The sequence below is a fragment of the Prunus avium genome, chromosome 3 (assembly GCF_965620075.1).
Source record: "Prunus avium chromosome 3, drPruAviu1.hap1.1, whole genome shotgun sequence".
NCBI lineage: Eukaryota > Viridiplantae > Streptophyta > Magnoliopsida > Rosales > Rosaceae > Prunus > Prunus avium.
This window is the reverse complement of record NC_142286.1, coordinates 9600845-9619473: the sequence shown is the minus strand read 5'-3', so window position 1 is coordinate 9619473 and position 18629 is coordinate 9600845. Positions and strand designations below refer to the sequence as shown.

General features: G+C 38.1%; 2 protein-coding genes and 1 long non-coding RNA gene across 3 annotated transcripts; 2 read left to right on the top strand and 1 right to left on the bottom strand.

Annotated features, from left to right (window-relative positions):
- The first annotated feature begins 2017 nt into the window (after positions 1-2017).
- Positions 2018-3459, top strand: LOC148295576 (mitogen-activated protein kinase kinase kinase 20-like). The gene has a single exon (XM_088249827.1). It carries the CDS (start codon positions 2547-2549, stop codon positions 3330-3332), a length of 786 nt encoding a protein of 261 aa, XP_088105953.1. The 5' UTR covers positions 2018-2546; the 3' UTR covers positions 3333-3459.
- Positions 3460-12146: 8687 nt separating this feature from the next.
- On the top strand, positions 12147-15500 carry LOC110773527 (putative leucine-rich repeat receptor-like serine/threonine-protein kinase At2g24130). The gene is made up of 2 exons (XM_088249870.1): positions 12147-14746; positions 15088-15500. Exons 1-2 carry the CDS (start codon positions 12187-12189, stop codon positions 15498-15500), a joined length of 2973 nt encoding a protein of 990 aa, XP_088105996.1. The 5' UTR covers positions 12147-12186.
- Positions 13071-16762, bottom strand: LOC148295575 (uncharacterized). Its single transcript, XR_015834324.1, has 4 exons — positions 16594-16762; positions 13552-15521; positions 13318-13451; positions 13071-13203 (listed from the first exon to the last, which is right to left on the bottom strand). It is a non-coding gene; the product is annotated as an uncharacterized LOC148295575 (long non-coding RNA).
- Between the last annotated feature and the right edge of the window lie 1867 nt (positions 16763-18629).

The following is an 18629-nucleotide window of genomic DNA, read 5'->3' as shown; positions in this document are numbered from 1 at the left end:
CAAAACGCCTTGCCTAATCCAGCATTAGACAACATACACCGAACTTTCTCAAGCAAAGTACGGTTCATGCGCTCCGCCACCCCATTTTGTTGCAGTGTCTCCCTAACCGTGAAGTGCCTCACAATACCCTCATCTTGACAACCTTTCAAGAAAGGATCAGACCTATATTCACCACCATTGTCTGATCTGAGAGTCTTGATCTTTCGATCGCTTTGCGTTTCAATCATCTTTTTACACTTCAGGAATATCTTCAAGACTTCATCTTTACGCTTCATGGTGTACACCCATACTCTTCTAGAGAAGTCATCAACAACGGAGACCAAATAATGGCAACCTCCCCAAGGTGCATTCTTGGAAGGTCCCCAAACATCAGTGTGAACATAATCTAGAGTGCCATTAGTGTGGTGAATAACGGTATCAAATTTCACTCTAGTTTGCTTACCAAGCACATAGTGTTCACAAAATTCCAATTTGCATGCCTTTGCACCCTTCAATAAGCCTTGCTTCACCAATCCTTGCAACGCTTTTTCACCAGCATGCCCAAGACGCATATGCCATAACTCCGTGGTGTCTGTGCTATCTGCGTCAGCAGCTTTGGTGATAGCTGCTCCACCAAAAACTGTACTCCCCTGCAAGAAATACAAGTTATTTCGTCTTGTACCTTTCATCACCACCAATGCCCCGTACACAGCGTTAAGAACTCCACCATCCATGGTGATCTTGAGACCCTTGGATTCCAAAGCTCCCAATGAGATGAGATTCTTCTTCATATCCGGTACATACCGAACATCACTCAATTCTCTGACTGTTCCATCATGCATCTTCAAACAGATTTTGCCTATCCCTTGTGTTTTGCAAGCATTATTATTGCCCATCAAAACAACTCCACCATCCAGCTCCTCGAAGCTAGAAAACCATTCCCGTATGGGACACATATGATAGGTGCAACCTGAATCCAAAATCCACTCCTCGGAGTGACCATCAGCATATGAACTAGCCAAAGCAAACTCGAAATCATCATCTCCAGATTTTGCAACATTTGCTTCAGAATCCGCTTTCTCCTTCTCTTTGTTCTTCAATTTGGGGCAGTCTTTCTTCCAATGACCCTTTTGGCGACAAAAGTCACATTCGTCTATGGCAGGAAACTTTCCCCGCTTCCCAGATTTTCTTTCCTCTGTTCGACCCCTTGCAACTAGTGCCTCGGTTTGTGAATTGTGAGTCATCTGGTCCTTCTTACGACACTCATGATTCACCAATGCCGCAGACACCTCCTCAAGTTTCACCTCGGATTTTCCATACAACAAAGTAGTTGTCAAATGATCATAATCATCGGGCAATGAATTTAACAAACATAGTGCCTTATCCTCGTCAGGAATTTTCACATCAAGGTTTGCTAAATCAGCAAGTATTTTATTATAATCATTGAGGTGTTCGTGCATAGAAATACCTGAACGATATTGAAATCGGAAGAGTCGCTTCTTCAAGAAGAGCCGATTTTCTGCGCTCTTGGTCATATACTTCTCCTCCAATTTTGTCCATAACTCCTTAGCAGAAGTTTCCTTCATATACGGGTATTTCAACTCCTTATCAAGGAATGATCGAATAGAGCCACAAGCATGAAGATTAAGTCTCTTCCACTGCTTATCATCAATTTCTTTGGGTTTATCCTCCAAAACAATATCCAACTCTTGTTGATACAACACATCCATAACTTCACATTGCCACATGCCAAAATTATTAGAGCCATTAAATTTATCAACCTCTAACCTCGTAGTAGCAATTGGATGTCTATTGGATGCAGATGTCGACGATGACGATGCCGACTCCTTCTCCTTCACAAGTTCGTCTTTATCCCCAGCCATCTACTCCGGCACTGTTCACAAATACAGCACTGTTCACGACTGTAGCAGTTCACTGTTCACGGGAACTGTAGCACCAGCACTATTCACGGAACTGTAGCTCCGACGAATTTTTCACTCCTACGAAACCCCAGTCGAAAACTGGAGCTCTAATACCACTTGTTGTGCGGAAGCGTCAACCAATTGTGAGTGAAAAATAAACAACAACTAGCAGGAGATAAATGGAACACAAAACAACACCAACAAGAACACCAAGATTTATACTGGTTCGGCAATGCCTACATCCAGTTTGGAGACGACGGAGTAATTCACTATAATCAAAGAGAGTATACAAAGTGTTTATCACTCAAGAAAACCCAAAGCCCCAAATACACCCAAGTCTCACTCTCACAACAATTGAAGAGAAAACAATAATACAAAGCAAAGAACAACTAGAGAGAAATGTTTCTCTCTTTGGCAAGATGCCTTCTTTGCTATTTTCCTCTTCTACTCAACACTTGGTGGGATGCTTCAAATGGAACCATTTGCTTCCAATTTATAGCCAAAGATGCAAGAGTGTGAATGCAAGCTTCAACTATTCATTTGTTGGCTACCAAACTTACCAATGGATGGCTACCAAACAATCCACCCTTTTTGACCTCATAGTAAGCCAACATTTACTCACATGGGCAACTAACTTTGACTCACATGGGCAACTCCAAAATTCTTTTACATTTGAGCCAATTTCCAACATATAACTTGTTGCTGGAATTTGCCTCTGGAGGAACTCTTGGTGATCGGATTGAGAAATCCAACGGTCATGGATTGCCTGAAGCTGAAGTTAGAAGGTTTACGAGGTCGATACTTGAAGGGATTAAGCATATTCACAAGTTTGATTATGTTCACTGTGATTTGAAGCCGGAAAACATTCTGCTTGTACCAAATCCTGCAACTAGTACCGGTAGTTTTGTGGCCAAGATTTCAGATTTTGGATTGGCTAAGAAAACCAAGGAGAATTACGGTCAATGGAGAGACACTCCTACGCATCTGTCCCCAGAAGCCTTGAATGATAGTGAGCAGGAGCCGCCCTCTGATATATGGTCTCTTGGTTGTATCGTACTTGAGATGCTAACTGGCAAGTCCTTCTCAGATTTAAAGCCTGGTTGTGAACTTGAAGATTTCCACTATATGTTTGATCACATATGTACTCCCAAAATCCCTGCTGAAGTCTCAGGTGTGGCCAGGGATTTTCTTAAGAGTTGCCTTGCCATGAGGTCTTGCGAAAGGCTAACCGCTGAAAAGCTCTTGCTTCATCCATTCGTTGTACGGCCAAAACCATTGAAAGCAGCTCGTCGTACAAAGGGGAAGGTGGTTTGCTCATCTTCAGGCTATGCAGATGGCTCCAAACCAAGTGCAGATTGTCACGCAAGCTCTGCCATTGTTCGCAGAATTCCGCCACCACCCGGTTTTGAGATACTTGCTGCTCTTGTTTGATGTGATAAACACAGTACAAATGTGTTAGGTTCTTTGTTGTTGTATTCTTTTGAATTGTAAAGTCCCTTGAAACAATTCGTTTCAAGTTTATCAACATGGAATTTGTTCAAAGTGATTCAAAATTTCTGTCCTGGTTTTTGTTTACTTTTGTTCGTACAAAGTTGTGTTTACTTTTGGTTGCCCTGATTTCTTTGTGCTTTATTAGCTCTAACAAGGTGCACACGCCGGTAGTTACGACCTAATCCTAATTAAGCTACTAGGATTTAGATCAGATGACTAATGACTTATTGCAATAATCTAGACTCAGCTTCTGCACTGGAGATAAATAGATTCACAAAGATTTGCAGTAAATTTGGGACTATTTGTCCTCTTATTGCTTGGCCTAATTCCGGGATGGTGGAAGATTGCTCACTTAACTATCCCTTAATTGCAGTAAACTATTTCAAAGGTTCAAGTTTATAATGACAGAACTATGCAATCACTCAAGTTTCTATCCAATTTCTGATGCAGATTCACTCTCCCTGTTGAGTGTACACTTCATTTGATTTGCTACTTCTTATTAAAACAGCTGTTTTGGTTGGTAATTGCTGCTATGCATGGGATTTTCCCATAGCTGGTGCTTGTTACATTCTGGATTGTTTTTGACTTGCTTTATATCTGTTGTTGGCCTTGGTCTTTTATGTTTATAGGAGAGGCTTTCTTGTTTTTGCAGAATCGAATTCATTTTTCTTTTTCCAGATAATTGTGATTTATTTCTTCCTCTTCTTCTACTTCTTCAATTTACTTAGTGATACGGTTGGTTCATTACTTTACCATTAATGAAGCTTGTTTCAGCCTCTCTCTGCCTCATTAAGTTTCATTCCCCTTATTTCTCTTGCTAAACCGGATTTTTGTTCGATTTGTGCTGCTACTTATTGGCTCTGGTTTGGTCTTAAATCTTTTGTTCAACAATCCCATGTTATGCACACTTATCTGACAGAGGAGTATAAAACCTCGTGTCCTAGACCGTGAAAGGCGGCTAGAATTTAAATACTCATCCACTTGTTTAAAATGTGAGTTCATCAATGAAAGCTGCAAGTGGGAGAAAGTATCAAATGAGAAAAATGATACGATATGATGTTTCATTAAGTCCTTTGTGTGGCAGAGATGCCCTCATTTTGAAGATAGATTACTGAAAAAAGATACATAAATCAGTACTTGTAGTTCCCTCAGAGAGGAACAGGTTTTTGGATTTGTTTAAATTGACTCCTGAGCAGAGAGTCATTGGTACTTTCTTTAGGATTTGAACCACAGGGGCCCTATATCCATCAACATGCTCAGGGTGCTCTTGCTACTAATTCTTAGATAATTCTTATACAAGTTACCATTGCATGAACAAACTTTAAAGAACAAGAGAGACTACACCAATTAATGTACGTATAAAAGCTGGGACATAATAGACAGCCTAGACTAGCTAGCCTGTAACTTTCTGAAGCTTAAGCATTTCAAGCTGAAGCTGTGTATCGACTTGGAGGAGCTCTCTTGGACTTGGATAGAAGATCTTTTGGACTTGGTGACTGGCCTGGTGTCGGTCCTGCTTTCGGAGGTGGTGGCGGTGAACGGAGTTGGACATCATTGTAGTTATCTATGCTCACAAACCATGTTTTTTGTGACGAACCTGCACATGTAAGACGGCTCATGTGATTCTCAGAAGAAACTCAATCCCAGTAGACCCGTTGACAAATAATTTCCCTTGTCTTTGGAGCAGATTAATTATAACTTATAAAGCATCTCGTTACGCACGCAGACAAAAATAAGTGAATTAATTTAAAAGAATATTTTATATGTTGTTTTTATATGTAAAATCTAATTAACTATTACACGCATAAAGTTCTTAACTAGAACCTGTATGAAACTTCAGACCAAAAAAAAAAAAACCTGTATGAAACTTGATCTCCAAGTGGAGAATTCTACAAAAGCTTTTAAAAAAGGATGCAAAAGAATGTTAGAATTACATATCCACAAAAATATACAATCAACAGTTTACCAAAGCTAATTAACCAGCAAAAGTAACAAAGGAGAATGATTAAGGAGGACAGCTACTTACCTTGTGAACTACTCTTTGGTTTAACCAGAGTAGAACAGGTGGAAAATTGGAAAAAACTGATGAGAGAGAAAAGAAAAATGGTTCTCAGAATGGCCATCTTCATCTTCTTGAATATTAGGCTTGCACTGGACTAAGCAGGCAGATATGTCCATTCAATTTATGGTGATCATATATTAGCAGACTAAGTAGCTAGTATGTCTCTCTCTCTCTCTCTCTCTCTCTCTCTCTCTCTCTCATAGTGGAAGGATTAATTATATCAGAAAGCTTGACCTGCTCCTCCATTAAAAATCAGCAAGTGACAGAAGAAAACCACTTCTTATACTGTCACTCCCACATGCAAAATTGACCGTTAATTTTTAAAATGTTTAATTGGAGAAAGTTTAATTAGTTTATTGTTTTGTAGATGATTGAGGGCGGTTCATCTGGATGCAGTCATCATTTCGTTAAATTTGATTGCATGTTGTCTCTGTGTCTAGGTTTTGTTTTATTCATATTCTGTAATCAGTCCTATTGACTTCTCATAGAGAGGAGAGGAAATAACGAGCTGGCAGCTTCTGTCTCTTCCCAACAACTTTTGAAAAATTAAGGAAACTACTGTGACTACCCTGCTAATGTTCCATGATAAACATATAACCCTCACCATACCAACCCAAACTTGCCTATTAACTTTGTTTTCCATACCCGACAAGCACCTAGCCAACAACTCTTTTTTTTTTTTATCAAATAACTTCATTCATCACTTTCACCAAACAAACGAGTGGAAGGAGGTGCGAAAGATAATATAAATACTCATCCGCTTATTTAAAACTTGATTTGGTGGATGGAATTTACCAGTGGAAGGAGGTGCGAAAGATAAATATGACCACATATGATGTTTAATTATAAGTTATTTGTTCCGCAAAGTTTTGGTATTGCCTCTATTTGAAATAGAACCACTGAGATTTGGACAAAACTTCAAAAGTTTAACGCATGGATTAATATTTGTAGGACAAGATATCTGATCCAAGATTTCTTCCTTTCACTTTCTTTGCTAAAGATGATGACTTTGTTGAGTGGCCAAATAGTGAATGCTCAATGTGATAAACTCAGTAAATCTATCGTTTTCCACTTTTTTTTTTTTTTGTTTCCTGAAGTCCATAACTTTAAATTAATCATTGTGACATTTAATGACACAATTGTACAAAATAAATATAGGTCTTAGTTTTGGTTATCTGCATTGGATTTGTGCCTCTCTTTAATTTATTTTATGTTACTAAAAGCTTTTGGTTCTGCCTGGGGGGTTTGGTTTGGTTGTCCTATCTGGAGGTGGATATAGGCTGCCTCAGTTCCTTGCTGGAGCTGTTCTTATTTTTGGTGGATTCTGCACTGTCGTTTTTGCAGTATTCGTGTCGTTTTTATGTCAACCTGCTTTTCTTAATGGGTTAACATGACACGACACGATAAGAAAATCGGTAGAAAATGTCAAACACGAACACAACCCGTTACAATTCGTGAATCACACGACACGACCTGCTTCACATGATAAGAATTTTAAAAAATATATAAATTAAACAATTATAAAAATAAACTCATGTTACAAGCCCTACCGCCATCCTCAACTCTTCTGTCCTGCTTCCCAAATTTCTTCATCATCTTAATTGCGTCGTCGTCTAGGCCCTCATCATCACGCCATCACTTTGCTTCCGCTCATTCACAATGCCATAGATCCAAACCTTTCAAGGGTTTGATTAAAAAAAAACCTCTCCGTTTTTCATGTAAATGCACAAATAAAGAAGAAGATCAACCCCTTTGTCCATATTTACAAACATACGAGAGAAACCCACTACCTAAATTCCAACCCAAACCCAATAATTCACTCAACAACTGTTTGTACCATATTTGGAAAATGGGCCAAAAATGGTTTAATTCTCGGAAAAGATTTATTAAGCTCAGGCCCAATACCTTTCCTTTAGAAAAGACGATAAAAATAACCTTTTGATTTTTAGGCCAATAGTGGGTAAAACTTTATAGAAGCCCACAGTGCTGCAAAGTCCTCATTTGGGTCCACACTAAAAGTTAAGAAAATTGGTAACCATTGCACATCGACCCACGTGAGGGTCTGAAGAAGGATTGTCACCATTAATGATGACTTGACCGCCTTCTCTCCCAACAAGAAAAGCAAGCTGGATAATAGTCACCAGGACCGGAAGAAACCGATTACCAATTGGATTTCCAACTACAAAGGACTCAAGTCAGAAAAACATCTCGTATGACCAGCAGTTTTGACCAAGATATTCTGTCCTCTCACCTATAAACCGGTTCAAGAAGACAGACCAACAACTGACTTTGGATAGCAGCCAAATATCCTCTTTCAACTTTCATCATTAGGAATTCTTGCCTACAAATATAGAGGCTCTGCCGCAGCAGAAGAGGACTCTCTCTCCAAAAACCAGACGCAACGTCTTGAAAATACTTGAAAAAACTCAAGATCTTTTCAAATAAACTTACTTAATATTCAGATAACCAGTTGACCACTCCTGCGTTTATCTTTTGTCGCTCTGTCATCCTCATGGTATGATTTCTTTTAAATAATCAGTTTGAATTGTTATAGACATATGTACTACTCAAACTGGATAGAGAAATCTCCTATTTTTCCTATATTGTAAACGGTGTTTGAAATTAGTTAAATGGAGAAATCTATGGCTCTTATCCTTTTTATTATCAAGCTAAAATTGGATAGAGAGATCTTTAACATCTGAAACCTCCCCACTCTCTTAAATTTGTCTTAGTTATTTTATCGAATATCTGCTATTTAACTGCTTTATATATATATATATATATATATATATATATATTCTTATAGAATAATTTGCTTTCCTGCCTTTATATATTATTCAAGCCTATTATTCATACCCAAAATAAAGGTTTAGGCCCGAATAGGGCTCTGTCAGTCCAAAAGTTAGGGCTTGTTCAGGCCCAAACTATATCACTGGGCCCGAATCAATTGAAATCTTGACCCAATCTAGGGTCATTTCGGATTTAAGTTTGGTTTCTAAACCCAAATAGGGTAACATTAACCACAATGCTGGTTTCCCTCTTGTTTGATCAGGTATTATTCTTATATATTGAACTGACAACGCACGAATGAAAGAATATTGAATTCCTCTTGATTGAGGCATAGAAAAGAATTTATCCAAGCCAATACCCCCCTTGGAGCATAATGGCTTGAGCAGAAGTCCAGAACAAGCGCAAATCCAACAAATCGATATCCTACACTACATATACCAAATCTATTGGGCAAGTCTCATACCCAATAGTGGCACGCCTATGCAATCCACGATCAGGACAAAAGAAACAAGTCAATAAGGTCCAACCCGAGCTCACATGTTCTTGTCAACATAATCCAACTTTCAATTTTGTTCAGAAGTTGAAAGAATCCCCTTGCAAGCTAGAAATCCAATCGGGGTATTGGTGTTGACCCACGACCTTTACATGCTCCAGAGCAGCTCGATCCAGAGTGTCACACAGAGTGTTAGAAAAAGGGTCCAACAACAACAAAATACATATCCAAAACTAAAAGATAGAGTACCAATTGGTGAGGAGGAGGGCTCCAATTCTTACCCAGGGCACGATGTACTTGGGAGCCATGAGACTACTCTCCATTGCCTACATATTCAATTCATCTTCCTTTTCGTTGTGTGACTTGTGTTTGTGGCAGGTGAGAGAGTTGAAGAGTGAACGAGTTTTTTGTTTTTGAAAATGAGAAAGAGTTGGAGCAGGAGAGTCGGCGGTGGAGAGGGGAGCGAAGGAAGAGAAGTCAGGAAAACAAAAATAAAGAAGCAAATGAAGTTATAATGTAAGCTGTATAAATATAGACAGAATTGATCTATAATACAAGAACGAAGATAGTGGAGTTGGAAAAGGTGGTGATTCTTTCTTAAAATTGGGGTGACTAACAAGTCAACACGATAGCAACACGACCCATATACAATATTGCCAGGTCTATATTTAATGGTGCATATCCTAAGGCTGTGAACTTAATTAGAAGAAGTGGGACTGTTAAAGGAATGCAAATTTGAACACCATTTTTTTTATTAAGAAAGAAAAAAAGTGAAGTAGGTGTAGGGAGATTCCACTGCTTCCTAAACCCATTGAAATAGAGACTAGAATGGTAGGCTGAGTTCATTGGTTTTAGGAATCTGGCTGATGTAGGAAAGGTAAAAGTTAAGAAATACATATTACATATATAAATGAAATGAAAGTTTCAAATGCTAAGGACCCTTTTGATAATTATTTAAATTTTAGTTTTTATTTTTTATTTTTTGTGCTAGAATATAGAGGAAAAAGAGGGAGAATGGAAGTGAGAATGAGACTGAAGATGAGATTAAGAGGGAAGATGAGAGGAGAGGATGGGAGGAATGAGTAACGAAAGTGAAAACAAAAACTAAAAACTGAAATCTATTTGAAATTGAATTCAATTTCAAGTTTTTGTTCTCACTTTTGTTTTTCCTCCCTCCCATCCTCCCCTCTCATCCTATCTTTCACGATTATCAAACGTGCCCTAATAATTTGGCTACTTGTTTTGTTTTCTCCAATGTTGTATGGGAAAAATAACTTCATTTGCTAGCTTCATTTAGTCAATATTGGATTTTCAGAGTTTGCTTACTGTAGAGAGTATAAAAACTTAAGTGGAATGCTGTCATCTTTCAAGTTTCCCATTCAATCCATTCAAACAAATAATGAGAGGCCTGTAGTCCTGGAAAAGAGTATACAAACTCAGTGCCCTCATACACAACGTTCAACTACACACCAAGACAATATAAAATGTCAACTCACTCCTTTCTTCTCCCTCTATTGTGCTTTCAGTGTTTGCGTGTGCTGAGATGACCAAAACGTTTCCCATCTTAATGATTTTCTGCAAGGATGTCCTAAATGTAGACGGTTCTGATCGTTAAATACATTATTAGTAGGAAGGATGTGCTCTTACAACAAGGACATCCTTAACATAAACAAATTATATATGTATATATATATATTGTTAGATTTCCATAAGAGTCCGTGATCTTTCACACAATTCTAAAATACATAGAAGACATGCATGGTGTCATCTTCCTTGAGTTCATGATCTCTGAATTCATTCAATCGTAGCAGCAAAACACGAGCAAAAAGGCACGAACGACTTAAGACTTCTACTCTCTTTATGATGAGTTTAGGGTTAGAGAACATGTCTGATGAGAACAAAGTCTTAAGCTTATATAAGGCTAGGATCAACTCATCTCTACTCATCACCAAGGGCCGACTTGACTAATTCTCTAAACCCATCAAGCAATGGTTCACGCAAAAGAAAATAAATAGGATCCCTTTAATTGGTTTCAAAACTTTCCATATTTCACAAGGTTTTGGGCGTCAATGTATAACCTAATTTAAACTCTTATTGAACCTGATATAACTTAGTATCCAGTGTACCAATCTAAATAGGAATATAACATATTTAGTCTGCCAATCCTGTGGCAAGCTTCATGTTGGTTGAGATTGCGCTTGGCCTACCAAAATAGAAATATCACCCATCAACCCATCACAATTTCTTATGAGTTTTTATCAATAATAGCCAAAATTTAACCCCAAAATTCATAAATGTCAATTTTTATTAAAACTTTCAAATATAGCCAAAAACCCACGTAAATAGACGAAAATGCTCTCAAAATTTAAATAACCTAAAAACATAGTTCATCTCCATGAGGACCATCTGTTCACACCATATCAGTTTTTATTCGATGTGTCTTCTCTGCTTCACAAGCTTATATTGCCATCTTGCTTATAAACTTAATTCATGTTGAGATTCATGATGGGAAGAGTGACAAAGAGATTTATAAGAAACTTGAAGAGGATTTTGGGGAGACAGTACTTTGTTCCCCAAAGTTTGATCTGCAAACTGTACTTGCGGTATCACCGCTTCTGATTGCTGCTTTTGCTGGTGTTAGAGGAGTTCCATTAACCCCAAATAAGAAGCAAACCATGTTAGACCTCCTCACACTGCCGCCTTCACGAGGAAATAGTCCCTCATGATGGATAGAACAATGATGTGCCTTCTTCCACATGCTTTCTTTTCATTTTATACTTAGAACTTAGGGATGAAACTAAGAAACTATGGAACAATGGTGTGCCTTCTTCCAGATCAGACATTCTTTGTATCAATTCAAGGAAGGTCAAAATGATTTGTTTTATTTATATTTGTGATTCATGATCAGCGATACAAGCTATAGATGCAATTTTTTTAAATTTTAATTTATTTCCTTTTTTAATGTAGATTTATTTGATTTTTAATTTGAAGGGCATTTGAGTATATTTAAATGGGGTTTTGGCTATATTTGAGAGTTTTTATAAAATCTGACATTTATGAATTTATGGGTTAATTTTTGGCTATTTATGATAAAAACTCATTTCTTATGCTGTCCTCTGTCTAGCTATCAACTTTTATATGTTCAAGTTGATAATCTACCATCATGGTTGAAACCCCTTTATGGAAGGATAAAGAGTTTCCCCAGTCCCTCCACAAATCATAGCCTCCATTGAATTCTTATTCCAAAATATCATTTTCCACCTTCTCTCCAATCTCTCTCTTAGTACCATCTCTTTCTGCATCTCTATTCTCCATTGAGTGTATGCTTCACACTCTTAAAATATGTTCTTGACTCGCTATTTTGAACGTACTATTATGAAGCATAATGAAAGTAGAACAGAAGAAAATCTCATAAACAAATATTATTAGGCTCATTCAGTTTATCCAGTATGGTCTTGGTCGAAACCATGTTTTTTCTTCTGTTCCAGCATTTGGTTTTAACATCTGGTAATGCAGTTATAGGTCATCACCACCATCGTCATCACTCTTTGCTTACAGACAAGGCTGCTCTTCTGGAGTTCAAGAAAGCCATTGTATATGATCCACAATCCACACTAGCTAATTGGAACGAAGCTACCCGTGTCTGCAACTTCACTGGTGTCAGTTGCAACAAAAAGCGTCATCGGGTATCAGAACTCCTTCTGCAGGATTATGAGCTTGTAGGGCGGCTTTCTCCTATCATTTCGAATCTAACAGGCCTTCGTAACCTATCGCTCGTAGGCAACCATTTTTACGGAACTATCCCTTCTGAAATTGCCTTGCTAAGGCGTCTCCATCATCTACTGCTTGATAGGAACAGCTTTCATGGTTCAATATCAGATTCCTTAGCCCTTCCTTCCCAGCTCACTATAGTTAGTCTATTGCAAAATAATTTAACCGGTGACATTCCACCTACATTTTTCTCCAACTGCACTATGTTAAAGGTCTTAGACCTTTCCAACAACTTTCTTTCTGGAAAAATTCCAATTGAGATTGGAAATTGTCCAAACCTATGGAGCCTCAATTTATACAACAACCAGTTCACTGGAGAACTTCCTCTGTTTTTGACCAATAACTCACTGGCCAATTTAGATGTAGAATATAACCATCTTTCTGGTGAACTGCCCATCAAATTTGTACAAAAGTTGCCAAATATTGTCTATCTTCATTTGTCTAATAACAATATGATAAGCCATGATGGCAACACAAATCTCAACCCATTCTTCACTGCCCTCACAAATTGCACTAGTCTAGAGGAGCTTGAATTGGCTGGCATGGGCCTCGGAGGAGTATTGCCTAGTTCCATTGGCAGCCTTGGTATCAACTTTTCAAATCTGTTGCTGCAAGAAAACCAAATCTTTGGCTCAATTCCTCCAAATATAGGTAATCTTTCTAAGCTTGCAGTGTTAAATTTGACCTCCAATCTTCTGAATGGAACAATTTCAGCAAACATAAGTCAGCTGTCAAACTTGGAACAGCTTTTCTTATCACACAACCTTTTTGCCAGTGCAATTCCACTGGCATTGGGGCAGATGACTCACCTCGGCCTGCTTGATCTGTCTCACAATACGTTCTCCGGTGATATTCCAAGCAGTATAGGAAATTTGGTTAGGCTGAACTCTCTGTTCCTCAACAACAACCTCCTTTCGGGATCAATACCTCCAACATTAGGACACTGCACAGAATTGTACAAGCTTGACTTATCATACAACAGATTGACAGGGAGCATCCCCCGAGAATTATCAGGTTTGAGTGAGATCAGAATTTTTATTAACCTGTCACATAATCAGCTTGAAGGGCCTATACCGATTGAGCTCAGCAAACTGGAAGATGTTCAAGAGATAGATCTTTCATCAAATAACCTAAGTGGAAGTATCTTTCCACAGATATCAAGCTGCATTGCATTGACCCTGATAAACTTCTCACACAATTCTTTGGAAGGGAAACTTCCAGATTCCATAGGTGAGCTGAAGAACCTTGAGTCCTTTGATGTTTCAGGAAACCACTTGTCTGGAAGGATTCCGCTAAGCCTCAACAAAAGTCGAACACTCACATATTTAAATCTTTCTTTCAATAACTTTGAAGGAAGGATTCCCTCTGGTGGCATCTTTGAATCAGTCTCATATTCATCTTTCTTGGGAAATCAGCACCTTTGTGGTCCAGTTGCTGTCAAACCTGCTTGCCCTCAGAAAAATCGTCTGTTTCGTTCACGCATTTTCTTAATCATATTCACCTTAGTCATATTCATATCAACATCCTTGTCAATAATATGCTGTGTGATTGCATTCCGGCACATTAAGGCACTAATTTCAGCTCAGAGGACTGAGACAGCAAGAAAACCCGCACAACCAGAATTGGTTCATAATTTCCCAAGAGTTACATATCGAGATCTGTCGGATGCCACTAGTGGATTTGATGATCAGAGACTGCTTGGGATGAGCAGCTATGGACGCGTCTACAGGGGAGTTCTTCCAGATGGGACAACTATAGCAGTCAAGGTCTTACATTTACAATCTGGGAATTCAACAAAGAGTTTTACCAGAGAATGCCAAGTCTTAAGGCGAATTAGGCACAGGAACCTCATAAGGATCATAACAGCATGCAGTCTACCTGATTTTAAGGCTATTGTTCTTCCTTATATGGCAAATGGTAGCTTGGATAGCCGTCTCTATCCACATTCACAGACAGGTCTGAGCTCAGGTTCTTCTGATTTGAGTCTGATCCAAAGACTGAACATTTGCAGTGACATAGCTGAAGGGATGGCCTATCTACATCACCACTCTCCAGTCAGAGTTATACATTGTGACCTAAAGCCAAGCAATGTTCTACTCAATGATGATATGACAGCTTTAGTTTCTGATTTTGGGATTGCAAGATTGTTGATTGCCGGAGGAGCAAATTCAGCTCTTGAGAACATGGGAAACTCTACTGCAAATTTGTTATGTGGATCAATCGGATACATAGCACCAGGTAAAGTTCTATCCTTTGCTTAAGCGATACATAAAACCAAACAAATAGAGTACAAGTGTTGTTCACAACTACATTTATCAATCAGGCAATGTAAATTGGGACTTGTAGCACTGATTTCTGAGTACAAGTAAAATCTGTGCAAAGTAACCAAGATCAATAATTCATTTCTTCTTTTGTTTATTTTCATTTTGAAGCCATTTTGAAGAGTAAAGGCAGAGCTCACTCAACTTATATCATCAGTTAACTATGGAGACAGTAAAAATAACCATAATGATAAGAAATCTCTACCCAAGTCAATTTCAGGTCCATTTATTAGTTCACACTCAATTCCTTGTATGCAGAGTATGGGTTTGGATCTAATGCATCAACAAAAGGCGACGTTTACAGCTTCGGCATTCTGGTTCTAGAGATGGTGACAAGAAAAAGGCCAACAGATGACATGTTTGTTGGAGGGTTAAGCCTGCACAAGTGGGTGAAGAACCATTATCATGGGAGGGTGGAAAAGGTAGTTGACTCTTCCTTGATGAGAGCTTCTAGGGATCAGCCACCTGAGGTGAAAAAAATGTGGGATGTAGCAATTGGAGAATTGATAGAGTTGGGAATTCTCTGCACACAGGAGTCCTCGTCCACTAGGCCTACAATGCTCGATGCAGCAGATGACTTGGATCGACTGAAGAGATATATCTGTGGAGATACAACTGCAACATTTGCCACTTCTCCAGGAATTTCTTCTTCTACCCTAGAGGATGACTAGCATCTACCCTACCCTTTGAGCCTACATTGAAAAATGCTTTTCTGATTTACACTCTTGTACACAATAAGAACAAGCAGTATAGTTGGATATTTGAAAATGGTGTTGTCATTAGCTAAATGTGAGTCCAATTAGCAAATATTGTGGGTCAAGTCATATCATACATAGCATGCATATGGCAATCTGAAATAATTGAAAGCTGCTCATCTGCATCAATGGCACAATGCAAGCAATCTGTTTACAATCATTTGCTACTTGCGGATACACTCATAATATTATAAAGCAGAAATTGAAAAAAAAAATCCATAAACATAAACATGGTAGAAACAATACAATACCGACAAAAAAACTGGTAATTGTTAGCACTGTATTATGCACTTTCCACATAAGCGAGAGAAACTTTCATGCAACGGGGATAGCACTTTTTACTATCCCGGCCAAACACGATGATACGTAGGATAACTTTTCCACGTGTCATTGTGTTATTGGCTAGGGATAGCAAAATAGTAGTATCCCCGTTACAAGAAAGTTTTTTTTTCCACATATATGTGACTGGCAATGAAGTTGAGTGGGTTGTGGTGATCCTGACATCAACCACTAACAATTATAGGAAAAATAAGAACAGATTAAGACACCCAAGTTGCAGAAAATTGCACATTAATAAATCATTAAAGATAGAAAACGTGATGATTAAGAAGCAAAGCGCTGCCTGTTGCAGATTATAATAACCACAAAAGCACACATGGTTCACATATATAACAATTATAGCTAAGATACGTATGGCTTGGACCATCCAAGTTGCAGAAAAAAGGCATAATGATGATGAATAATTAAACATAGAAAACTGGATGATTAAGAAGCACAGGGCTGCTTTAATGCAGATTATAATAACCACAAAAGTACAAATCCTAACACCAGAAATGCATATGGTACACAATAGAGAGAGAAAGCAAAAACATACTGAGCACTGTGGAAAGGCATGAAAAGAGAGCAAGCAAATCAAAAACACAATGATAAATAAAACATGATAGTTGTGCTCAGTGACACAGCCTCCAACCCACTATTCTAGTCATGCTGAGCAAACTAAGTGCCTTACCCATCACTCAAGGTATTAATCTGTCTGCACATTTGAGTAGATATTTGAAAGCTCCAGTCTTGAAGCCTTGAAGGTTGCTGCTTGCTTATTGTCAAATGTCAACTAAAAGGTGTAGAGTCTACCATTTCCACATATATATCATCCTTATGTTTCCAGTGGCTTCCAGCATAGGATTAATGTCAGCATCACATGTGAAATGATACAACAGATAAGATATCAATGGAGAAGGTTCTACATAAAAGAAGTCCACAACTCAATCTCTATCAATTTTATTTTTTTTGCGAAAGTTAGGAGGAGGGGGGAAAACTTAGACACACAGGTACCATAAGGGTTTGAACCCACGATCACTTGGGAGCACACCAAAGGCTTGGGCCAATGCAACTAACACCCCATTGGTAACTCATTTCAATCTATTAGCTTCAACATAAAAATAAAATTTACAGAATTTTAAAAAATCCAAGAAAGGAGGAAAAAAATGAATGAAAGAATCAGACAAATTGAGTACAATATTCACTGGATATCCGATTTGTCAAATTAGTGAAATTAGTGGCCATATATGAACACCAATATGAAACAAGCAATAATATATACCTTTCTTATGGATGTACAGAGACTTAGTATTTTTATATAAAGTCATTAAATCTCTTTTGGTAATACTACAAAATGAGTATGCTTGTATTTTATTGCACAAAATTTTGAGGGGTGTTGAGTGACAGAAATTGAGTTCACACAGAACTTTCCAAGAAAAGATGGGCAGAAAGACAATTACAAGAAAAGCAGGCCCAAAAGAAAACACCACCAGATGCAGCAGAAACAAAGTAGGAGCTTCCAAGAAGGTGTAAAATGAGCCCAAACAATACTTATACCCACCACTGAGAAGGGCTATTCTCTGGTGGGAACGTCATTTTGCGAACCTCTAAATCAGAACACCGTTGGATCAAATCTAACGGATGATAAGAAGCAAGTGTAACTGAAAGTGGGTAAAACCGTACCACTGGAACGTGGCTTCCTCCCTCCAAAACACACGCCACACTCTTGAAGACCACAATATCTCCCTCCAAAAAAAGTTCTGTTTCTTTGTCTCCATTTGTGTCTCTCTCTCTCTCTCTCTGTGTCTCAAAGAACATGGTTTTCTTCTGTTTTCTGATTTGCTATTTTGTTTGAGGAAAGAGAGCTGTTCAGTTTTCTGGTTTGGTGATTCAAATAATACAAAGCAAGGTATTATCCTGATGAGCACATGCACTGTAATTCATTTTGTGTTTTCATTTTTCTGGTTTGATGATTGTGTTCTGTGCACTTGTGAAGACTTGAGGACCCATCTGGTACCAAAAAAACTGGTGCGCGTAACACCTTGATAGAATCGTTGAGCACAGTCGAAACTAGCATTGACTTGGAGGAGAAAGTGTTGGAGCAAATCGGAAACTGGAGTCGTCGTTTGAAAGTGTTGGAGCAAACTGGAAACTAGCGTTGAGTTCGAATAGTTGAGAAGACGAAGATCGAATTTGTTTGGGGTTATTGCTTCAAATCGACGACAATATCATATTTGTTGAAATTTAAAAGCTCAAAATCAATTACGAGGTAAGCCTCTATTTATACTTGAGAAAATGTTTTGACCAAATATATGAGCATAATTTACGCTAGTTTGGATGTAGGTTGTTTAAAGTTTCAGTAGAGACTTCAAAAGGCCTCCTGGGTGTAGCATTTATATTCAGTAATAGGTTCATAGATTATTTTGTTTCAGACTCCACGATTTACTAATGTTGCATAGTCTAGTTGATATTTGTGGAAAATTTGAAGATCAAAATCACTTATGAGGTAATTGATATCTTGTATTTGTTAATTTTGGTATCCTGGAGGAAATGTTTTGACCAAATATATGGGCATAATTTACGCTATTTTGAATTAGGTTGTTTAAGGTTTCACTAGAGACTCCAAAATGAATCTTAGGTGTAGCACTTGTATTCACTAATAGTTGAAATTTTTCGTTTCAGACTTCATTATTTACTAACATTTGATAGTGTATTTGATATTTGTTG

Excerpts from the sequence above, each read along its gene's own strand:
- LOC148295576 (XM_088249827.1), top strand. The coding sequence starts at position 2,547 with ATGGGCAACTCCAAAATTCTTTTACATTTGAGCCAATTTCCAACATAT.
- LOC110773527 (XM_088249870.1), top strand. The coding sequence starts at position 12,187 with ATGGTCTTGGTCGAAACCATGTTTTTTCTTCTGTTCCAGCATTTGGTT. Across the intron at positions 14,747-15,087 it reads AATCGGATACATAGCACCAG|AGTATGGGTTTGGATCTAAT; the intron begins GTAAAGTTCTAT and ends CCTTGTATGCAG.